The sequence below is a fragment of the Hemitrygon akajei genome, chromosome 7 (assembly GCF_048418815.1).
Source record: "Hemitrygon akajei chromosome 7, sHemAka1.3, whole genome shotgun sequence".
Lineage (NCBI taxonomy): Eukaryota > Metazoa > Chordata > Chondrichthyes > Myliobatiformes > Dasyatidae > Hemitrygon > Hemitrygon akajei.
The window spans coordinates 29,026,437-29,051,935 of NC_133130.1; the positions used below are offsets into that span (position 1 = coordinate 29,026,437).

Below are 25,499 nucleotides of genomic sequence, written 5' to 3' on the forward strand. Positions count from 1 at the left end.
CCGTGTTACTTATAATTTGATACTTGTCATTCCATTGTACTTTATTCATTCAGTGAATGTATTAGGCTCTCATGATTATTGTTTTAATATTGCTGCTTTCTAGGGCTCAGTTTTCCATCATGTACTTGCCTGGCCCAGCTATAGATCATCCAGTGATCTTCTATTCAGGGCTAATTAATGTAACAATCTGATACCCTTTGTCTGCATCTGTGATGGAGGAGCCGATTGCATTTGCCTTTTGTCATTTAAACTACTGAAAATCTTTAAAATAATCTTGGGCACAGAATAATTGAACGTACTCCTGCATCTAGAGTCTGGATAATCTCATGACACTTATGGAGACATAAACACAGTGTAGGCACCCATTTATTTGTATGCGTCCGTTTATTCCCATAAGCTTCCCATAGATCCTACAACATTCCCACACACTGGGGACAAGTTGTAGTTACTGATTAACATGCTATTCTGCAAGTCTTTGACATATAGGACGAGGGGACCACATGATAACTATGTAGATGACATCCAAGGTCAGAGTTTAATACAAGTCCCTGCAGTGTTAAGCTCTGACCTTTGATGTCATCTACATAGAGTTATGTGTTGTAACAGCTGTTTTGAAAGTTTGCTATTGGTATAATTGACTCATGTACCAACATACAGTGAAAAGCTTGACTTGCATACTGTTCATACAGATCAAATTATTACACAGTGCATTGAGCAACAATAAGGTAAACAATAACAATGCAAAATATAGTGTAAAAGCTACTGAAAAAGTGCAGTTCAGGTAGTCAATAAAGTCCAAGATCATACTGAGTTAGATTGTGAGGCCAAGAGTCCGTCTTATCGTACAAGAGTGCCACTCAAGAATCTGATAAGTGGGGTGATATTTTAGACAACCTGTGGCAACAGCTGAAGAGAAAGCGGGGAATTGGGGCCAAATGCATGTCCTCTTCCCTTCCACAAAACAGGGCACATATCTGCCTTTCGCAAGGTGTGGTTTTACCGGGAGGCTCTCCCTGTGCAGCACGACCATTGCCAGCCGTTCTGCTCCCTGTGGTCAGTAGTTGGACTGGCACCCAACAATCTAGCCCAGGTCCTTCCTGCAGACAACAGCTTATGTCTGCAGTTTCAGTCAGTCAGTGGATTAGAGTAGCTGAAAACAAAACTGTGACACCACAGCCTGACCATATGCCTGGTTGCACACAATGCAGGTTCCTGGAAGTGAACTTACCTAATGTTTGGTCTTTCCTTACTTCAACATGTGACCACTGTGTGAATGCCAGTATTGTGTCAAGCAGACTTTTCTGAGTTCCAGACCTGTCTTCATGCTTTTGTATGGTGTCAGTCTCCATCCTCTCCGTTGTATGTTGAATACTCCAATAATATTTGAATAATATTTTAAATATATTGTTTGATTACACAGTCTTTGTTGTTTACATAATTCATTACAAATTATATGTAGAAGTATGTGAATGGCACATGTCATTATGCCATCACGTCTTAAGTGCGTGCCTCACTGAAGGTGAACTAAGGACACGTTATCCCTGGCTCCATGTTTTTCTTTCAATTAGTTTTAATGTTTCCGGGTTACAAAACATAACAGTGCCAGCGAGTAAGGTTTAAAAGGAACCCAAGATGACTACCTACTTATTGAAGCGCAGCGAGATGTTTGATTTTAAAAATGCATAGCATGTTTTCTTCGCAAGTGGAGGAAAAATGATTGAGTTAAAAAAATAGTGCAGCACGTGGTTTCTTTGGAAGAGTGAGACAGTCGAGTTAAAAAAGGCAGAAAATGGACGAAATTCACAGGTTCATAAACAATGAGTGCCAGGAGATAACAATCATAAATTTTAAAAAAAAGAGCAGAAATAACTGGAAACATCAGAAAGATAAGGGTGTTTGATTGCACAAAAGATAAATGGATATTGTATATGGAACAAATGAGTGGTATTTTAAAGCAAATGGAATAGCTAATAAGAAACAAGTGAGGGTTTTGCTGAGTGTTATGTGTGGAAGTGCATTTTGTTTGCTTAGAACTTTGATTGCCTCACCCAAACCAGCTGAAATGAGCTTTGCTGTATTGTGAAAGTAATGTAAAAACAAATAGAACCAAAACCATTGCTGATTGCATAGTGCTTTAGGTTTCTTTTGTGAAATCAAAAGGCAGGGGAGGCCATTTCAGCAGACATGCATTTTTTTTGCTGGTGGGTGGGGGGTGGAATCGTAGCTCACTGCCACTTACGTGTGGGGGGGAACTGGGGGGGGGACTTTGGGGTTCTCATGTTTAACTGTCGTTCATTCCTTGGGGCACTTCTCTGTTTTCACGGATGTTTGCAGAGAAAAAGCATTCAGGATGTATATTGCATACATTTCTCTGACATTAAATGAGACCTTTGAACCTTTGGCTGAATTGAAGAAATTGTCTGAGCATTGTCAGTTCAGTGATGGGCTTCATGATGCACTGAAAGATTGTTTAGTTTGTGGAATCTTACAAGAAAGTATTCAAAATCAGCTCCTAACTGAAGCACAACTCACATTTGAAGAGCAGTTGAAATCATTGTATCAATGGAAACAGCAGACAGTGACACAACTGAGTTGCAGTCAGGAGTGAAAGTGATTGTGAACAAAACTGCAAAGTCAAAACAGAAACTGGTCTGGCTGAACAACTTGTATTACCGTTGTGGCAGAGGCTCATTTCCACCAGAACAGTGCAGGTTTAAACGCAAAACTGGCAGAAAATGCAACGAGGTGGGATATATACAAAAAGCATGTTGGACGGACAAACATAAAGGGACTGTGCAAGGAAGTGAAAAAGATTAGAAAGTCAAGTTGCAGTTTCAAAAAGAGCACGGATCTGCCCTCCCCCATCTGGAGTTTATTGCTAAACAGGGAGCAGTGTAGTGTGTTTAATATTTCAGTATTGCTTGATTATGTTTACATAACTCATCACGGGTTATATGTAAAAGTACGTGAATGGCACACGTCATTACACCACCATGTCATAGGTGTGCACCTCACTAAAAGTAAAAACAAACTGAAGACATATTATCCCCAGATTTGTGTTTTTCTTTTAATTAGTTTCATGTATTGTGCTTTCAAAACATAACACAGTCAATCTGCACCCACAGCAGGTTCTGCCTGCTTGAAAAACAAGGACTAAGCATTAGACTTTTGGCCAAGATCTCGCCTCAATAGTTAACCCTTTGAACACTAGATGACAGTCAAAGTCAATCGACTCACTGTAGGAATCCATTGGTGTACTCGACACAAGCATCTTCAGCATCAGTGAGCTCTGCTGATTTTTCTTTTGCTGATGAAGGTTCTGTTCTTCAAATATGGATATTGTTTCTCCTCACGTGCAACAAAACTTGGATAACAGTGAGGCTTTCTCTGACAAGTGGCAAATTGCACTTGGGCTGCACAAATGCCAAATAATAAACCCTTTCAACAAGAGTGAAATGAGCTAATTCTCCAGCCTTTTTTGAATTCTGCACTATTAACATTCTGCAAGTGACCTTTGAGCAGAAACAGGAGGTAACCCTAGTCACAGTGATCAGTCACGAGTTATAGAAATTTGTTCAATGACACATAATTCTAAGGTGATTGGAGGAAAGTATAGGGGTGGGTGTATGTTGGAGGTATGTTCTTTACAGAGAGAGAGATGGGTGCATGGAATGCCTTGCCGGGGTGAGGTACAGGCAGATACATTAGGGGCATTTAAGAAACTCTTAGAAAAATCAAGGGCTATGAAGGGGGAAATAGTAGGATTGATCTTAGAGTAAGTTAGTAAGTTAAACTGTTTGCACAATATCATGGGCCGAACAGCCTGTACTATGCTGCAATATTCTATTGACTATGTTATACAATATCTACAACACATGGCACCACAGTGGCATCCTTATTAAGATGAGTTGCTGCAAATTTTAAAAGAGTGCTCCAGAAAATATTACATTTCTAATAAAAACACTTCTTTTTTTCAGATTTATGTTGAAGAGAACAAAACCTGATTATAACTTAACACACTCTTCAACACGACTCACAGAGGAGGTGTTAGCTGATGATAGGGACGATTATGACTTCCTCATGCAGACAACAACAGTAAGTGTCTATAACGGAATCAAAAGATTAACCGTTAAGTAAATACTTGATGTATTTTGTTTGTTGGGATGTTTTTAAACCTGTTTTCATGCACTTGAGTAAGTAGGATGAAAAAATCTGGGTTCCTTTCATTTATTGACATTGATCTGGTATTAATAGTTTAACACTACTTGATGTGAAATAATAGTTAATAATAAACAACTGAATCATATATCATTTACTCATTTTTCATTTCTCTGTTAAGTAGGTGTTTATGTAGAGAAAAATGACTTGTGTTTCTTTCACTTAAAATAAATCAAATTAAAATGGTAATTTTGTGTGGAACATTGTCCTGTTTATAAGTGATTGCATGGATAAATCATTGCTGACATCGATACTTTTCATCGCATTTCCCTTGCATGTTATTTTTGTTACCGCAATACTTCTAAACTTTTACAATTATAATTCTGCCCATAATCTCTATTTTCCTTATTTATTTTGTAACTTAGAGAACAGGAGCAGTTGTTTTTTTTTATGGTGAAGGTGACCTTGATTTTAATGATGTGAAACCCTGTAAGTTGTGGAAATTTTGAAGAAAAGATATGCTAGACGTAATCAACAGAACAAACAGCATCTGTGGGGAGAGGAACTGGGACCAATCTTGTGCATCAATGCTGGTGATAACATTGAAATTTATCTGGGTGAACTCACTTGATACTAACAAGGATCTAAATTGGTCGGGGCTTCTGTCCAGCTCTTGGTGACTGTGTCTGTGTGGAGGGCTGTGGTCCAGGTGTATGTCAATGGGACAAAGTAGAATAACAGTTTGGCATGGACTAGATAGTCTGAAGGGCCTATATGGGGATTATGCTGGAAAAAGGCATTAAGGAAGAACATTAGCCATAATCTGAGGAAGTGCAAAGCAGGCTCAAGGGCCAAATTATCCCCTTTTTTCTTATCATATTAAGTTCTTTGAGTAGAACTTGGTTTTTAAAAAGGTATTTCTTCTGTGTCTGAAGAAAGTCTTTTCAGGCCAGAATATCTGTTGAGTGAACTACATGATGAGCCAATGTTCTAAATCTTTGGTGCGTTGACCCTGCTAACTCACTTACATCTAGAGCAATGGTCCCCAACCTTTTTTTGCCATGGACGCCTACCATTAACCGAGGGGTCCATGGACCCCAGATTGGGAACCCTTGGTCTAGAGAACAGGACATTCTCCTTGAAGGAAGTGACAAGAGTCGTGCTTTGGCATCAAATTCTGTGCTGATAAACGTTTTCTGTATTTTCAGTATTATTATTCTGTGAGAATATTTCCTGGTCAGGAACCAACCAATGTTTGGGTTGGTTGGATTACATCAGATTTTCATCAGTACGACACTGCCTATGAGCTGGAGAAAGTTCGTACCGTGACTGTCACTCTGGGAGATGAGAAAGGGAAAGTTCATGAAAGGTAAGAGATGGATATTGTTAAGAAAATATTGTTGCACTCATAATTCAACTGCAGTTGAATCTCCAAGGACAATTGGCCAAAATAGGAAAGTGATAACTAATGAAAGACTGTCACCAAATAGGGGAGATCTTTCAATTAGAATCTCCATCGACAATTGTCCTTGTCTTTAAAGGGGGTTGGAAAGTCTATCAGGACTAATGGCAAATAGTCAATTGTACAACAAAAGACATCAATTTACCTGGAGAACTTTAAATATCAAAAGAAACAGGTCTAATGAAAAAAGGTTCAGCAACTTCTTTGAATAAAAGCTGAAACACTTTGGCAGACAAGTGCAATAAATGAAGAGTAATTACCTGAATCCAGTCAGTGTCACTTACAACACTGCGGTCACCAGGGTTGATTGACAGTGGAATTACCTGGTGCCCCTGTTCTGATGTAAAATAGTGTAGTTATTATCTTCAGTCTTCTTATTGATATGAGGAGGAGCAATCCACTCATTCAGGGGAGAGCCCTCCCTATTATCGGGAATTCTGCTAGAAACTTAGGTCATCACTTGAAAAAGAGACAGTGACTCTGGGCATGAATGCAATTTCAATTCCTTTTAGTAACACTTTTTTTAATGGCAGAAAGATCAGGACTGTCACTAGATAGGATAAAAGGTGGGCTGTCAGAGGTAATGGTGCCAGCAGCCTTGTGAATGGAGCTGTGTCATCTGCCAAATTCAAATAACTGCGTGTTTTGTGTTTTTTTCCAATAAAGGAGATGAGGGTCTGAAAATCAATTGGATGATGGGGCATACACATTCAGTTTGTGATTGGCAGCAACTGGCATTATATAGACTTTTAACATCATGTATAACCATATAACCATATAACAATTACAGCACAGAAACAGGCCATCTTGTCCCTTCTAGTCCGTGCCGAATGCTTACTCTCACCTAGTCCCACTGACCCGCACTCAGCCCATAACCCTCCATTCCTTTCCTGTCCATATACCTATCCAATTTTACTTTAAATGACAATACCGAACCTGCCTCTACCACTTCCACTGGAAGCTCGTTCCACACAGCTACCACTCTCTGAGTAAAGAAATTCCCCCTCGTGTTACCCTTAAACTTTTGCCCCTAACTCTCAACTCATGTCCTCTTGTTTGAATCTCCCCAACTCTCAGTGGAAAAAGCCTATCCATGTCAACTCCATCTATCCCCCTCATAATTTTAAATACCTCTATCAAGTCCCCCCTCAACCTTCTATGCTCCAAAGAATAAAGACCTAACTTGTTCAACCTTTCCCTGTAACTTAGGTGCTGAAACCCAGGTAACATTCTAGTAAATCTTCTCTGTACTCTCTCTATTTTGTTGACATCTTTCCTTTAATTCGGTGACCAGAACTGTACACAATACTCCAAATTCAGTCTTACCAAAGCCTTGTACAATTTTAACATTACATCCCAACTCCTATACTCAATGCTCTGATTTATAAAGGCCAGCATACCAAAAGCTTTCTTCACCACCCTATCCACATGAGATTCCACCTTCAGGGAACTATGCACCATTATTCCTAGATCACTCTGTTCTACTGCATTCCTCAATGCCCTACCATTTACCATGTATGTCCTATTTGGATTATTCCTACTAAAATGTAGCACAGGAATTTTGACAGGAACAGGAAGTAGTTTGTTATTACTGAGATGTTAGGTTAGCTGTATGGAAGAAGATATCCTCGAATCATGTTACAGCCCAGAGGAAAGACATTTGTTGCTGATTTTTCCTTCTGTTACGTATTCAGGCAACAATAAATATATATGAGTTAGGCAAGGGTTTTTATAACAAATAACACATTTATTAAACACTGAAAACAAACCCCCCAAAAGTAAACAAACACTAGCGTAACCGGAAAACAGCTGCTGTGCGGCAGATTCACAGTTCTTAATAGCGTTGCAGTTCAAACAGTTCTTAAAGCGGTATTGAAAAAAAAAGTTCTTTAAAGCGGTATGCCGAAAGTTCAAAAGCTCACAGTCCATTTAAAAGGAGAGACTTTTTAAGGCGATTTAAATTCTCTTCCACGTCGTTGTCCTTCGATCCCCGGCGTCGAACTTTCCCACGAAGAATTTTATGAAACGTAATGGTTTAATGGCACTAACCTCTTCTTCCACACTCTGTCCTCAATCTCCCGCTATCCCAGCGGAGATTAACATGAGAACAGTCAACGAAATCCTTCTGAATGAGGATCAAATAAGGTCGAAACCAATCCACCGTCGAAAATCGATTCTCCTCGATTTTTATCTTCCAAATTCTTATCTTCACTCTCCACCAGCAAAGAAACTACTGGCAATGACCTTTTAAACTTTAGGCATTATATAAAACTTCATTTTTCAACTAAACTGCGTCATCACATTAAATCACGCAGTGACATGAAGTCAGCTTGGCAAATCCCAGCCACGAACTGCCCCACCTGACAGGGTGGGTCTTCCTTTTATAACCTGTAAAAAAAGCCTGTCACATGACCTCTACTGGCGGGAAAATAACATCACCCCACCATCACAAGACCATTACCTCAAGTCCAGTATAACTTCAACCCCAGTCACGTGACAAGGGTACCACTGTCACGTGTCATGAGTACGTAACACTTAACATACACTTATGCAGCTCCCTCTTGAAGGACGCAGTGTATCCTGCCTCCACCACATCTGCTGACGCTGATGTGGTTGGGTCATTAACTGCTAAGCCCACTGGGGCACTGTAGATGGTTTTGGCTCCCAGGGAAGAGAAACAAAAATCCAACATTTCCATTCCTGTTAGATACAAATTGCACACCAGAAAGTGGATGGATAATCGATCAAATGGTAGGGGGGTGAGTGCTGATGACCAAACTGGCTGAGCTTACAGCCTTTTGAAGCATTTTCTGAGCCTCTATACTAGACGGTGATGCAGCTACTCAGAACGCTGTCAGTTTTACATCTGTAGAAATTTGGTAGAGTCTTCGGTGACATATCAAAACTCCTCAAACTCCTAATGAAGCATAGTTGCTGGCACACCTCCTGCATAATTGTATCAATGTGTTGAGCCCTGGATAGATCTTCAGAGATGCTGACACCAGTAACGTGATGCAGCTCACCCTTTCCTTTGCTGACCCCTCGATGAGAATTGCTGTGTTCCCATGATTTCCCCTTCCTGAAGTCTGGAATCAGTCTCTTGGTTTTACTAATGCTGAGAGGCAGTTCACAATGTGCTTAGTGCTTTACAAAACTGCACAGGACTAGAGGCAAAGAATGAGAGAAGAAATGACCCAATGAGAACGACTTTGCAGAGAGACAGAGACAGAGAGATGGTTCACTGCAGACGGGCTGCACCTACAGCTGGAGGTGTTTCATTCCAGGCATCATTAAATCTGCCCACACACATTACAGTGCAGCACTGACAGATTTTTCTCTGTAAATGCTTTTCCATTGCAGCATTAAGCGAAGTAACTGCTACATGGTGTGGGCAGGAGAATGCACAAGCCCTGGGCAAGGACGCAATAACAATGGGCTCGAAATAGGCTGCCTGGTGGATACTGCTAGTGGCTTACTGACATTCACAGCCAATGGCAAGGAATTAAATACCTATTATCAGGTATGTTGTAGGATCAAATGTAATGAGGAAGGAGCCTTTCCTTTTCTTGGAGTATGAAAACATAAGTAAACTGACTCTTTGCGCCTGTTCTGCATTAAATCAGATGGTTCATCTGTACCTCAGTTTCATTTACCCATTCATATCACTTGGATTTAATTTTAGTTTGGGTTGGAATGGGGTAAGTGGGGTTTAACTGAAAGCTGTGAAGCGCACAACATGAAGTGGAAGTCACCAGAGCAACCAAGAATCTTAAACACAAGAGATTCTGCAGGTGCTTGGAATCCAGAGCTGGATGAACCCAACAGGTCAGGCAGCATTCATGGAAGGAAGCGGACCCATGACGTTTCGGGCCAAGACCCTTCATCAGGACTGGAAAAGAAGGGGGAAGTCCTCGTTAGTCCTGATGATGGATCTCGGCCCGAAACATCGACATTGCTTCTCCGAATAGATGCTGCCTGGCCTGCTATGTTCCACCAGCATTTTGTGTGTGTTGCTTGAATTTCCAGCATCTGCAGATTTCCTAGTGTTTGCAGATGGTTGATGAAATCAGGTGAGGGGAAGGTGAGTGAGTGTGGGGAGGGGAATAAAGTAAGAAGCTGGGAGATGATAGGTGGAAGAGGTGAAGGGCTGAGGAAGAAAAGATCTGATAGGAGAGGACAGTCAACCATTGGAGAAAGGGAAGGACAAGGGGCACTACAGGGAGAAGATGGGTAGATGAAGGGAACAGAAGGGGCAAAAGGGGAGCCAGAATGTGGAATGGAAAAAAGTGAAGGGGGAGGGGTGAGAAATTACTAAAGTTAGAGAAATTGATGCCCATTCCATCAGGCTGGTAGCTACGCAAATGGAATATGAGGTATTACTTCATCTGCTGCAAAAGATGAGATTTCCTAGTGGCCACCCATTTCAATTCAATTTCTCATTCTCGTTCCATTGTGTCTGTCCATGACTTTCTCTACTGTCACAATGTGGTCACTCGTTTACCCACCCCCCACCAACCTTCTGTTGATATCCATTTTCCAAATTCTATACTTAAAGTTATGAAAATATCACCTGTGTTTTGCATAGTCTTTTGGAAGAGTCAGCTTGAAACCCTTTGAAAGTATCCTTCCTAATGTAGTTATTCACAGGCACAGGAGATTCTGCAGATGCTGGAAATATTGAGCAACACACACAAAATGCTACAAAATACTGAAGGAGCTCAGCAGGTCAGGAAGCATCAATGGAGGGAAATAAAACAGTTGTACTTCAGCTTGAGATGTTTATTTCCCTCCAAGTGTGACCTGCTGTGTTCCTCTAGCATTCTATGTGAGTGGACATTTACATGAACCTTTGTAACAAAACACAGACAATAATAAAAGCTTCCTTGTAATGATGTGTAACTGAACTTGTTGAGATGTGACAGAGTAATGCCATTTGTAAGACTTCACCCAGGGGTCCACATACCCCTCAGTTACTGGGAGGGGTCTATGGCATAAAAAAGGTTGGGAACTCCTGCCTTATCATCATAAATAGCCCAGGAAGTCCAATGAACCTGTGGGATTCAGTGTGCTAGGCACCAGAGAAGACAAACCCACTGTGCTGCTTTCGAGCCTGACATATAATCCATCATATATGAAGCTGCTATAGGGTTACCCCTCCACCATCCATCATCTTAACAAAGTTACAAATGATTAACTTGCAAAGCAACTTGCTGGTTGCATGAGGTGCTCAACAAATGAGATTTAAGATCTCTTCCAAAAATAAACTGAAAGATTTTTTCCTGATTAATAGAACTTGATATACAAGTTAATAGTAAAACAAATTTCACACTTATTTGAAACATGAGTAGGCACAGCAGGGTTGTATTCATCATCTTAGTCCATTATCCTGAGCTTTTTGCTTGCTTATATCTCTTTTCAGTGCCACTTGTTTGCTCAATTCAATTGATATTTTGAGCAATATATTACTACACACTGTAAAGGTATCTTGCTTGTATGTTTGCACCTAATGTGGCTCATTGGCCAGTGATGTATTGCAGCACTGAACCGCGAAGCCCTGGTTCACACTCTCCTTGAGTGAGACTCCTTCCTCGAAGTATACTTACTTACCGCCTGTTATGCCGCTGGTGTTTAGGGCAATAATGAAGGTCCTCCATCTTTGCAGGTGTTCAGGGCTTCCTCTCGGTTTTCACTACTGTCAGTCACGCAGACTCAGAAATACTGTCGCACTCAGAATGGAAAGATTCTTCATTGCTGTTTCCATAATGATTTCATTTTAGCAGTCAAGGTTGCTAACCCTAAGCTGAACCCCCGAACACTTTGACCTGTCCTCTACCCTTTGACCTGTTTGACATGGGTGACCCTACCAAGACCGAAAGCGTAAAGCCCTGACTCTAGTCAACATAGCTCCTTGGGTCATTGAAACACCCAAGCCTCCAAACCACAACAAGATTGTGGTTCTTTTGGAGGTTCCTAGAAGTATGAAATCAATGAATTTCCCTTTAAAATTCCTTTCCTGTATTCTATTCTCTCTTGAATTATATGATATAATGCCATTTAAATACTTTGAAGACCGATATGATACTTTGTGTAATTAAATCCTTCATATTCAGAGCTACCTGACCTTCTGATTTCCGCCAATATTTTGTGTGTGTTACTCTGGATTTCCAGCATCTGCAGAAACTCTTCTGTTAATGGCAGGGCTAAGATAGTTTCAAGGACATATAACAAGCTATCATGTGCTTAGACTAGAGGCAGAATTGGGTTCCAGATTGCCTGGGTTTTAATTCAGATAGGTACATCTTAAAATAATTTTAATGAGTTGAAGTCTGTGTGTTCATCTTACCCTTTTATCAAGTTTTAAAGTATAAGCTTTCTGTATGATTGCATTGAGAAAGTGCTGTTTTACAAGGAGGAATATCACAGTAGGCATTTGCATTGTACAAGGGCTCTTGACTGAAAACGTGTCTGTGGCAGGATGGTTGAAATTTATATTTGCATTTACAAAAAAAAACCTTGTTTAAATGGCTGCAGCTAGCCCTGAACAGTGGAAAGCCATTTCATATATCTTTCGAAGGATAGTGTGGGCTGTTTTAAACAGCCACGCTCTCACTTCATAGACAACTACTTTACCCATTATAAAAGTGAACAGCACACTAGATTGAAACTTGAGTGGGAAGAGTAGAGTTATTCATGATCTGGTTCCATTATCGTGGGCTTTTTGTTAATTTATATCTCTAAGTAGGTTGCTCTTCAGCAAAAAAATATTCAAAGTGGTTATTAGAGTGCATTACATTAATTTGCCTAACACCATGATTGCTTCCAGAGTCGATGTGACAGAGATACACTCAGTACCTATTGTACCTAATAAAGTGGTCACTGAATGTATATTCATGGTCTTCTGCTGCTGTCACTGATCCAATTCAAGGTTCGACATGTTGTGCGTTCAGAGATGCTCTTCTGCACACCACTGCTATCTGGGTTACTGTCGCCTTCCTGTCATCTTGAACCAGTCTGGCCACTCTGCTCTGACCTCTCTCATGAACAAGGCATTTTAGCCCACAGAACTGCCACTCGCTGGTTGCTTTTCTTTTTTTTTGCACCATTCTCCGTCAACCCCGCAGACTGCTGTGAATGAAAATCCCGGGAGATCAGCAGTTTCTGAGATACTCAAACCACTCCGTTTGGCATCAACAATCATTCCACAGTCAAAGTCACTTAGATCACATTTCGTCCCCATTCTGAGGTTTGGTCTGAATGGCAACTGAACCTCTTGACCATGTCTGCATGCGCTTATGCATTGAGATGCTGCCACATGATTGTTTATGTATTTGCATTAACAAACAGGTGGAACTAATACAGTGGCCACTGACTGTATTCGTAGTGCTTGTATTCAGTCAGTTGGTTGGATCTCCTGTTTCCAAACAGTGAGGCTATTGCATGTGGCTTTCCCACACATGCACCAATTTATGCGTGGTGCTCACAATACGTGCTGTATGATGACAATACTGATCCAGTGCTCCTTATTATCTCAAATAAAATACCGAGATGTAGTTATCTTCAACCACTTGTATCATCAGTCACCTTTGATCATTTTCAATGCAACCAAAATGAACTGACAGAAATATGGCTGCATTATTTAAACATTGCTCAGAACCTTACTGAAACTTTCCTGGCAGTGATGCTACTGTCTTCTGTCTTTAGGTGGAAGCAAGCACAAAACTATTTGCAGCAGTATTTGCACAAGCCACCAGTCCTAATGTTTTCCAGTTTGAACTGGGAAGGGTTAAGGTAAGTTATACGCATGTGCTTCCAATGAGACCTGCTTGAAGGCTTTGAGGGAGGCCTGCAAAACTGAGAGTGTAGAGTGAGTAAGTTTATCCTGCTACCCATGTGAATGAGTTCCATTTATTTAACATTATGATTAATCGACATGTTGGATCGTATTAATGTAACAATGCAAATTTATATGAGAGCCCCCTGTACTCAATCCTCAAATTAGAACAGCGCAGCAAAGGAACAAAAGCTTTGGCCCACAATGTCTATGCTGAAGATATGTTTTCATCTACAGAATTTACTTTGTAAGTAATAGGAATGACCTGAATGGGGACTGCATGAAAATAAAGATTGTATTTTGTATGGATTGAAATTCCTTTCAGTGGGAATTCAAAGCAATGGTTTCTTTTATATAATAAAAATGTGCTCCAGCTTTTCTATAATACCTCTGATGGTAATTTTGTTGTAGCTTTCCAGAGAGCTCTGTCAGGCACAACTCCCTTCTCCATTGTTCCTTGTTAAGCTTTTGCTGCATTTTAGACTTCCCAAAAGTTTCACACTCGTCCTGAAACCAGAATCACCAATTAATTTTTACCTGTTTTCTTTAATCTCCTGGCCACTGCTTTGTTTGTTTATTTAAAAATCAGCATTTAATCTCTAAGGATAAAGGTGATTTCTTGATATACTTTTTCATGGGTTATTGAAACAATGCACTGTAAAGCTGCCGGTAGATTTTGAATCTGGAGTTGGTATAATCTTCCTAGACATGCACGTTCTCAGTTTATTGGCCTTTATTAGTTCTGCTGTGTTTGTTATAGATCTGACAGCAATGGTATTTAGCAGGCCAGGCAGCATCTAAGGAAAAGAGCATAGTCGATGTTTTGAGTTGAGACCCTTCAGCAGGGCCTGCTGGCCTGTTGAAGGGTCTCGGCCCAAAAAGTTGACTATACTCTTTTCCATAGATGCTGCCTGGCCTGCTGAGTTCCTCCAGCTTTTTGTGTGTGTTGCTTGGATTTCCAGCATCTTCAGATTTTCTCTTGTTAGCAATGGTATTTTGTTGAGTTTATCACCATCTAGTGGGCAGGTGTGGCTTAGCATGTTATGACAATTTTGACTGGTTTAGATTATCAGTTAAATGCGTTTGCTTTTCCAAGCCGGGCATCACAAGCAATAAACAGAAAATAATCGGGATAAAAGGGTCTTTCTTTGACTGAAGTCTCTATGTTCTATGCAATAAGTGAAATGCTTTGGTTCATCATCCTGCTTTAAGCTGCACTGTTTCTAAGTTTGAGAGGGGGACTGTTGGCTTGAAGTTCACCGCAGAGATTTTGGTGATATGTTGTAAGTGTTTGTGGAGCTGGATAGGACAGGCCCATGCCACCCTTTATGAGCCCACTGTGACAGACACTGGCATCCTGTCCTGTTTCCTCCTCTCTACTTTGCGGAACGTTCTGGGGAAGAAAGCATGGTTGCAAGACTGCTGCCATTCAGTCCCAGAGAGGCTCCAGACAGACATTTTTGTCTTATATTTCCTTGAGTACCACTTTGAAATAAAATCCATTGGTGAATTGAAATTCCATGAATGGAATTAATGCAGAAAAGAATGCGATGATTAAGAATGCCCAGGAGGTCACTCAGCAGATCATGAGCTTCTGTGGTAGAGAGAAAAATAATTTCACTTTCAGATCTTTCACTCTGTATCGCCTGACCGGCTGAATGTAATTTAGCTTTGTGGTACTTTGGTTGTTATGATTTGTCAGGTGTCATCTGAACTGTATGGAATCTTTGGAAACTTGCTATTATAAAGGATTGGTTGCTTGGATGATGTTTGGGATAATCAGGCTCCACTGCAACCTGAATCTGTTTATTTCTAGAACGTAATGCCACTGTCGGCCGGGTTGTTCAAGAGCGAGTGCCGGAATCCGATACCGCAGTGCCCTCCCCGACTTCACGTCCAGTACCTGACCCCAGTGCTGTGGAGCAGAGTGCCTAATGAATTCCTGAAGGTGGACGTCAGTCGCGTTAGTGACCGCCATGGCTGGCAGGTGCAATGTACGGAACCCTTAAGATTCATGTCCTTACATATTCCCGAAGAGAACAGGTGAGCATCAGCACTCTGTGATAAAGTGTGTGCTCTAATCGCAATCAGTCACAACAGTACACATCTACCATAAACATCTTGATTCCCACACGCTGAACATAATCCATTTAACGATCCATTTGTGTTTTGACGCATACAGCTGGGAAACTGTCCTGAGCTTCTGTGTGGGAATTATGAAAGCTGTGAGTGTAACAAGTTGTGGACTAAACTGGTCTATGTTTTAATATTTTACCGAGGCCATGTTACAATTGACAAAGGGTTAGGGCAAAAGCTGGTAAAAGCAGGTGGTAAAGGAATATGTGACAAGATTTGAACAATGGATAGGAATAATAGTTTTTCTGCAGTGAGACTGGCTGGGGCAAATGACCCTTTCCCTTGTAATTTTCATGCATTTCTCCCAGAGGTTGATTCATAGAATCACTGCATGGAAATAGGCCCCTGATCACAACTCCTCTTTCCAACCAAGATGCCCACCTAAGCTAGTCCCATTTGCCTGGGTTTGGCCCATGTTCCTCTGAGCTTTGCCTGTTCCTGTACCTGTCCAAGTGTCTTTTAAGTGTTGTAGTTGTACTGCTTCTGCCACTTCCTCTGGCATCCCATTCCATTAACCCATCACCTTCTGCATGAGAAAAAAAATACTAGCTCCTCAGATCTTCTTTAAATCCATTTCCCTCTAGAGATAAACCTTTGTCCTCTCTTTTTAGACTACCCTATCCTGAGAAAAAGACTACAACCATTCACCCCATCCATGACCCTCATGATGTCATAAGGTCACCCCAGAGTCACCTTTGCTCCAGGGAAGGAACCCCTAGCCTGTGGAATCTCTCCTTTTAACTCAAGCCCTCCAACCCAGGGAACACTCCGGTGATTCTTTCCCATATCCTCTCTAGCTAAATTATGTTTTTTTTGTGGTGTGGTGACCAGAATTGCTTAAAATACTCCCAACTGTGGCCTCAGCATTTGTACAAATGTAGAATGATATCCTGACACTTAAATCTACTGCCACAGCCAGTGCAGCTTCTTCACCACCTTCCCACCTGTGATTAAACATTGTCAGCCAAAGCGTTTATTGACTCAGAGACTTTGCCTGGGTTGGAAAGGGGGCATGTGATGTGAACTCTGGCCTGATCTTCTGTGCATTCTGCTTCAAGGAGCAGGCAGGAGGCTTGCAGAGGAAATCACAGTTACTGTAAACAATAACCTTTCTTTTGGTTTTTTATGACGTGTAGGGCTTTGGATATCTTGGAGCTCACAGAGCGTGAGGACCTGCTGAAATTTCACTACCATACCTTGCGTTTGTATTCCGCAGTTTGTGCTCTGGGCAATAACCGAGTGGCCCATGCCCTTTGCAGCCACCTGGATGAGTCACAATTGCTGTACGCAATAGAAAACAAATATGTCCCTGGCTTGCTGCGGACAGGTTACTATGATCTACTCATTGACACTTACCTCAATACCTATGCCACGGCCAGGCTGATGATGAACAATGAATTTATCGTCCCCATGACAGATGAAACCAAGAGTATTACTTTGTTTCCTGATGATAACCGCAATCACACGGTCCCTGGAGTGGGCCTCAGCACCTCACTCAGACCCCGGATGCAGTTTTCCTCAGCCAGTTTTGTCACTGTGACCGGGGAGTGCCTCCAATACAGCCCAGAGTTTCCACTGGACATCCTGAAGGCCAAGACGATTGAAATGTTGACAGAAGCCGTGCAGGAAGGCAGTCTCCACGTGCGGGACCCTGTCGGTGGCAGCACTGAGTTCCTCTTTGTACCCCTCATCAAACTCTTCTACACACTCCTCATTATGGGTATCTTCTGCAGCGAGGACTTGAAGCATGTGCTGCAGCTGATCGAGCCCAATGTGTTCTCCGAGGAGACCGAGGCCATTGAAGAGAGGAGTGAGAAGGATGTGACCAAAGACGAGCAGAAAACAGAAGGAGGCGATGAGGAGTTCAGGAATGAACATGTTCCCAAGGAAGGGTTGCTGCAGATGAAGCTTCCTGAGCCCGTCAAGCTTCAGGTGAGAATTACGTTGATGTGCTCTTGCCTGTGAGAGAGGACAAGCCTGCCCGGCCTTCAGCTCTTGTAGGATGCTCCCCTCAGGCACAAGTATTTTTGCTCACCAACTTGGAATTACTAATGCCATTTGATTTTATGTATAATTTCACCCTATTCATATTGTACCTTAGGTTATTTAGATAACCATTACTTTGTCATATACAGTATTATGCTTAAGAATGCAAGAAACCGAATAAGTAGATTACCAATCAGTCATTAAGTCATGCAGCATTGAAATAGGCCCTTTGGCCTACCTTGGTCTGTGCCAATTAAGATTCCTACCTAAGTTTGTCCCTATTTCCAGGATTTGGTGAATATAATGGGGTTCCCAACCTTTTTTATGCCATGGGCCCCTACCGTGGGCTCCAGGTAGGGAACCCCTGCACTAGAGTGATGTAGAAGCAGATAAAGTTAAGGTACACACACAAAATGCTGGAGGAACTCAGCAGGCCAGGCAGCATCTGTGGGAAAAAGCACAGTCAATGTTTCGGGCCAAGACCCTTCGGCAGGACTGGAGAAAAAAAAAGATGAGGAGGAGATTTAAAAGGTGGGGGAGGGGCACCTGTACTTTTTTCTACAGAAGCTGCCTGGCCTGCTGAGTTCCTCCAGCATTTTGTGTGTGCTGCTTGGATTTCCAAAATCTGCAGATTTTCTCTTGTTTGTGATAAAGTTAAGGTATTGTGAATTATGGAGTAAGTTTAATATACTGACGGCTTACTCTGGCTCCCGAATCAGTAGAAAAGTTTCAGCCAGTTTGAGTGGCATGGGTCACTGACTGGCTCCATAAAGTCTTTGAATCAAGTGGATTCTGGATTTAACTCTATATCAAGTTGTCACAGCACAGTGTAGGCTGATAAACTTGTGCAATTGACAGAGTGCTAACAGACATGCTATCCTTGAAATAAAATTATGGTTCTACAAATGTACATGTTAAGAATAACAATATTCCTCAGAATAGCAACATAAAGGTGCATGAAGTGTGATGGGACACACTGTCCACATATCTTGAACCTGCTCCGTCGTTTCATAAGATCATGGCTGAAGCAATCTTGGGGTCAACCCCACCCACCCTGCTTTCTCACTTTAGCCCTTAAACTCATTGAAATTCAAACGTTTGTCACTCACAGCCTGAAAACTATTCAGTAACTCGGATTCCACAGGGGTCAGAATTCCACATAGCCTGGATCGTCTGAGAGGAGAATCTCCACATCATATTAGTTTTAGCTGTGATCCCTTATTCTGAAACTATGCCATCTATTCAAGATGCTGCCTAGCTGTGATACAATCATGTTGACTGCTGACTGATTGTCGTATGATTTCATAAGCACGCTGCTGTTGCCTCCTTAAGAAAGGATTCCAGCATTTTCCTGATGGCAGAGACGTTTACGCATTTGATTGTCTACCTGTAGCTTGTTGTTTTGAAAATGCAGTTTGTTACCAAACATCTCATAGACTTCACAGACACCGAGCTGAATATCTATCTATCTATATTTGATGAAGCAAGATGAAAGGCAGGTTCCCAAGAGTTTCCCGAGTGAGACCATGATCTGGGGTTCAGTCATGCACAAGAGCCACAGTCAGTTGCAGTGGAACGAGCTTTGCCTACATTGGATGTCAAAAACCCTATCACTGTCCGGCTCCTTCCATTGTATTTGTTTATTTATTTTGTGATACAGCTTGGAATAGGCCCTTCTGGCCCTTTGAGCCATGTTGCCCAGCAACCCCCGATATCCCTGGTGTCTTTGGACACTGGGAGGAAACCGAAGCGCCTGGAGGAAACCCACAAGGTCACAGAGAGGACATGCATTATTCATGTTGTGTGATTAGTGAAGAATCAGTGTGTAATTGGTTGGGCGATGCAGAACAGTGTGCTGGAGAGGTAGATACTAGATCAGGGCAGAAAGGCAAGGAATCAGAATGGGGACTGCAGAGGGAGAAACAGCAGAACTGTTCAGACTTCAAGCTGCATTGTCGTGGAGGTGCAGATGAAGCCAGATTCATATCTCAGTCTTAATTATTCTTTCAGTAAACGGATATCAAAAGCCTACAGGTGCTGGAGGTCTGAAACAAAAACGTAAGCTGTTGACAACCCCCGGCAGGTCAGGCTGCATCTCCAGACCAGTGGAGCTGGAATTGGATTAGGTACTGCGATACAGTGAAAAACTTGTATGCATACTGTTCATACAGGTCAAAGCAAATGACTTCTCGCTGCTGCAGTCGGGAAGTAGGTACAGGAGTTTCAGGACTCACGTCACAGTTACTATCCCTCAACCAACAGCTTCTTAAACAAAAGGGGATAACTTCACTCGCCCCATCATTGAATTGTTCCCGCAACCTGTGGTCTCGCTTTCTAGGGCTCTTCACCTCATGTTCTCGATATTTATTGCTTATCTATTATTATTTCTTTTTGTATTTGCACAGTTTGTTGTCTTTTGAACACTGGTTGAACGCCCAAGTTGGTGTGGTTTATCACTGATTCTATTATGGTTATTATTCTATTATGGATTTATTGAGTATGCCCACAAGAAAATGAAGCTCAGGGCCGAATATGGAGTATGGCCATATATGTACTTGTGAGTGGCGTGGTGGAGATACATCTCTACCAAAGGAGGTGTAAGATGCTCCTTCCCTCCGCTACCCTGCAGGTCATCCTTGGGCAAGGTGTAGCACCTGCTTAGCCCCCTGGTCTGTGTCACGCGTGAAACCATAATGGTGGATGGTCGTATGAGCAGCTGGCGCACATCACAAGTCCTGCTTGTGCAACCACTGATGCCAGGCAGACAATCTCTGAAGAGTATTGATCATGGCTGGGGGTCCCCGTCTTGTAAAGACGCTTCCCAGAATGAGACAATGGCAAGCCAAGAACAATCAAGGTCATGGAAAGACCATGATCACCCATGTCATAGGACACGGCACACAATGAATGATTGAATGATATGTACTTTGATAATAAGTTTACTTCAGACTTTGAAATCATTACACAGTGCATTGAGACAGCACAAGCAATAACAGAACGCTGCATCAAATGTAAATCATACAAAGAAAGTACAGAGTGGGTAAGCAATAAGTAGAAGATCATAGCAAGGTACCTTGTGAGGTCAGGAGTCCACCTTAAAAGAAGCAGAACTAATGTTTCAGGTCAAAGATCCGAACCCTGATGAGTCCTGCTGAAGGCTCTTCAAAATATTGATGCTGCTTCTTTTTCCAGACGCCACCTGACCTGCTGAGCATTTTCTGTTCTGATTAGCATGATTCCTTCAGTTGAGTGGTTTGAGAGGTACTTTTCAATTTAAGAATTTAATCTCTTTGCAAGTTTAATAGCAGAAGTTAAAGTGGAATAAATGGATGAGCAACATGAGATCAAAAGGAATTTTGATACATGACTTTTGAAATGACTAATTAGGTGCATCTGTAGCTGATGATGAAGAAGGGTTATTGTTCCTGTGTTTGCAAATAAATGTAAATTATAGCAAAAGTTGCTTTAAGCTTGCAGGAAAGGATCTACAGTGACACATTGTATGGTTTATCATTACCTAATCACTCCTTTTTTAAAATGAAGATGCTATTACTTCACTAATTAGGTACCAGTCTGCTAACATTTGGGTCTGCTCCCACGCATTTCTCACTTGTGGGTGTTTCAAAGTCTTACCTCAATGAGATGTTGGAATTCAATGCCTGTCAGCCAGACGTACGGCCCCCTTACTATCAAAGACTGAAATATATATAATACGTTGAAGCAGAATGTGAATTAATGCTTAGTATGTGGGCTTAATAGTGCACACTTAAAGTAAATTACTCAGTTGTGTTTTTGTGAGACAACTACAGAGCTTAACTCCTTAAATTATTGAATGTTACTTTTTATTTCCACTTGATGTTCCTGCATGGGTATGGATCATTTACTGGGTTCCATTGGTTATCAGTTGGTAGCCTAACAAAATGTCATCTTTGTCAAAAGGATACTGGGGTGTTATAAAATGGGCAATTTGAATCTGAGATTCAAAAAGCTCTGTGTTGTAATTTCAGATCATCAAAACCATGCAAATATAGAAAACAGAAACAGGGGTAACCCAATTTGTGCATGCTTTGCCATACAATACTGATCATGCTGAGCACTGTATTCCAACTTTCTTTTTGTATCATTTGGTCCATTTAACCCTCAGGGTAATACCTAGCTCATAGAATCAGTGCTCGTATATCATGGAAATAGGCCTTTAGCCCTTCTGGTCCATGCTGGCCACAATTCCCATCCAAGCTGGTTCCATTTGCCCATGTTTGTCCCATATCCATCCAAATCTTTCCTGTCCATGTACCTTTTCAAGTATCTTTTGAATGCTGCTAACATACCTGCCTCAACCACTTCCTTTGGCAGCTCATTCATGTACTGGATGAAAATGTTGTCCCTCAGGTTCCTATTCAATCCCTCCCCTCTCACCTTAAACCTCTTCCCTTTAATCCTTGATTTCCCAATGCATGTATTCATCCTATTTATACCCTTCATGATTTTATACACCTCCATAAGATCATCCCTCATTCTCTTATCCTCCAATGAAGAAAGTTCCAACCTGCTGAAAATCTCTGTATAACTCCCTCTCAAATCCTAGAAACATCTTCATTAATCTCCTCAGCACTTGTTCCTCTCTCTCTCTCTTTCTCTCTCTCCCCCTCTCTCTCCCTCCCTCCCTCCTTCCCTCTCTCCCTCCCTCTCTCTCTCTCTCCCCCTCCCCCCTTCCCCCACCTCTCTCTCTCTCTCTCTCGTCTCAACTTGGACACAGTTAGCATTGTGGGGTGGGGAGGTAGTCGAGGACCAGAGGTTTCTGTCAAAAGATAAGGGATAAACATGCAAGGAGAATTTTTTCTTCATCTACTCTGTCCAGCCCTGTTAGAATTTTGAAATTCTGTCTCATCCTTCTCAAATCCACTAAGCATAATTAACCCAATCTCTCTTAATCCATCAGTCTTTCCAACGAAGAATAATTTCGGGAAATTTTCACTGAGCTCATTCCCATGCTGGAGATAGATTTGCAAGTTACATGTGACTGTAATTGCCATCAGGAATTCACATGACCTCATGTAATTTTAGAGACCTTTGAAACTTAGTGATTATGCATCTGGCTAAGAGGACCCTTAGTTCCAAATTTCATCTGGAAGCTGATGTCTCCAACAATGCAACAGTTCTCTTTATTGCAAATGGACGGAATCTTAGATTTTGACATCAAATGTTACGGCTATATAGGACCCTTGGAGTACTGCACTTAGTTCTGGTCACCTCACTACAGGAAGGATGTGGAAACTATAGAAAGTGTGCAGAGGAGATTTACAAGGACGTTGCCTGTATTGGGGACCATGCCTTATGAGAATAGGTTGAGTGATTTCGGTCTTTTCCCCTTGGAGCAGCGGAGGATGAGAGGTGTATAAGATGATGAGAGGCATTGATCGTGTGGATAGTCAGAGGCTTTTTTCCAGGGTTGAAATGGCTAACATGAAAGGGCACAGTTTTAAGGTGCTTGGAAGAAGGTACAGAGGAGATGTCAAGGGTAGGTTTTTTACGCAGAGAGTGGTGAGTGCATGGAATAGACTGCTGGCAACAGTGGTGGAGGCGGATACGATAGGTTCTTTTAAGAGACTCTTGGACAGGTACATGGAGCTTAGGAAAATAAAGGGCTATGGGTAACCCTAGGTAATTTCCAAAGTAAGTACATGTTCAGCACAGCTTTGTGGGCCGAAGGGCCTGTATAGTGCTGTAGGTTTTCTATGTTTCCATATTTCTAAATCCCTGAAAAGTGCAACATAAATTAAAATCAATAGTATTGCTAACTCTGAATTAAGAACAAAAGCAGAAGCACGAAGGGCTCCACTCCACAGGCTCGGCAGCATCTGCAATAAGAAAAACAAAGTTAAAGTCGCAGAACTGCCGAGTTTTTTTTTGAACTATGTAATTCATTCTTTCTTTCACCTAGACACCTAGCCATAATTCTCCTCCTGCTACCCACTTCCCTCATTTAAGTTACGGGCAAAGTGAAGGGGAAAGGGTCCAATACGAGAGAAACGTAAAATCAAATTCTTTGGAACACACTGCCCAGAGATGACCGAGGAAGACTACCTTACCTGCAGTTGCTCCCAATTCATATGCTGGGCTGATCTTGGGTGAGGATTGAAAGAGGGAGATGGCAGGGTGATGGAATTTAGAGAGTAAGGAGGATGGGTGGATGATAAAATGGGGCCGACTGTTTGAAAGCAACAGGATAATAAGGTGTGTACAAGTGCCTGCTGCTTGAGAATAAAAAAGGGCATCACATCCAAGATCAGGAAGTCCTGGTGGGCCGACTGAAAGCAGGTTATAGAGAAGGAGAGCAAAAGTGATCACGAGCAACCATTTAACTGGCAATGCATTGATGTTCTAATTTGTATTCCCACGCATCAATCAGCTTGATGTAAAACGGACAGTTGAATCTGCATGATCTGAAAGCTTTTTATAATAATAATTTTGTCATATCACATCTGCGTAAAGGTGATATTTAACTTAAGTTGTCATTTATTTATCTGATACCGATATCCTTCATCTCTGCTACATTTTTGTTCACACTTGAAATTCGCACAGATATTGAGAATGATTACTTACTTTTTTTTGAACATTAGCTCTTCTACCATATGTGGAAATCCATGAGGATTATCTACTCTTCATACATTTGCTAAGGCAAGAAAAACTCCCCTTTCTTAATGGAAATGTAAATGTCTAAAATAGGTACAGAGTATGGATGAAAGTGGGATTTTTATGGTCTGAGAAAAAGAATGTATAATCTTTGTCTCTCATAAGAATAGGATGTGAGAGGATCTAAAAGAAGAGCAGATGATGAACTGGACAAGTAACAAACAATCTGCTGGAGGAACTCAGAGAAAAGGTATCTCTAAGGGGAAAGAAACTTGATGTTTCAGAAAAAAATCCTGCAATTAGACTGAAATGTTTAGAATTTTCATCCTACTCCAGATGCTGCTTGATTCTCTAAGTTCCTCCAGCAGGTTGACTTTTTGCTCCAGATTTCATTATCTGCAGTCTCTTGTGTCTCCAAGCGGATGAGACAATTTGGAGTAAATAAACCAATGGGAGGTGGACATCTGAAGATGTCAGTGTTTTAGTTGAAGCTACTAGAACAGAATCAGTAACTGTGTAATTCATAAATTTTCTTTTACCTAAATTTAATCTCCTCAAGATTTGCTTGTAGTTAAAACAATTAAGAATATTTAGAAGAAAGGATTTCCCTTTCAACAGTTTGTACAAAATAGATTCACTTTGTGAACAATTTTTGCTTCAAGCTATTATGAAGACCTTGCAGAACATCTGTGTTTACATAGTCACCTAACAGGAGAGGTAATCCATGATTCTTGCACCACCTACTGTGAAGAGATTCTGGTGTAAATATTGACTTCCTTTTTTTACAGATGTGCCACCTTCTGCAGTATTTGTGTGACTGTCAGCTCCGCCATCGGATTGAAGCCATTGTCGCCTTTTCCGATGACTTTGTCTTCAAGCTCCAAGAGAACCAAAGGTTCCGATACAATGAAGTGATGCAGGCATTAAATATGTCTGCAGCATTGACTGCCAAGAAAACCAAAGAATTCCGATCACCTCCACAGGAGCAGGTAGGAAAATTGCGCTGGGTGTTCTGGATATTTAATTATCTATGTCTAGTCATCGTTAAAACAACTAATTAAAAGTACTGAATCATTTGTAGATGTTTTATCATTGCTGATTTTAAGATGATTTGAAAATTGGACTGGGTGTTTATTAGAAATGTTTTCTATGGAATCATAGAATCTGTATAGAATTTGGCCCATCAACATACTCTCTCTTAGAAAATTAATCCAGTTGCCACCATTCTTTCCTTGTACACCTGGGAATTAATTTCTCTGCCCAATTCCCTCGAGAAAATCTTGGTTGATCCTG

General features: G+C 41.4%; 1 protein-coding gene across 2 annotated transcripts in view; it reads left to right on the forward strand.

The window, feature by feature from the left end:
• ryr2a (ryanodine receptor 2a (cardiac)) overlaps positions 1-25,499 on the forward strand; it is a 727,422-nt gene that overhangs the window by 450,005 nt on the left and 251,918 nt on the right. For both annotated transcript variants that reach the window (XM_073050574.1, XM_073050575.1), the window contains exons 30-36: positions 3,978-4,095; positions 5,367-5,527; positions 8,981-9,140; positions 13,322-13,408; positions 15,268-15,494; positions 16,724-17,519; positions 24,995-25,195. In XM_073050574.1, coding sequence (XP_072906675.1) covers positions 3,978-4,095; positions 5,367-5,527; positions 8,981-9,140; positions 13,322-13,408; positions 15,268-15,494; positions 16,724-17,519; positions 24,995-25,195 — 1,750 coding nt within the window. The remainder of the gene's footprint in view (positions 1-3,977; positions 4,096-5,366; positions 5,528-8,980; positions 9,141-13,321; positions 13,409-15,267; positions 15,495-16,723; positions 17,520-24,994; positions 25,196-25,499) is intronic.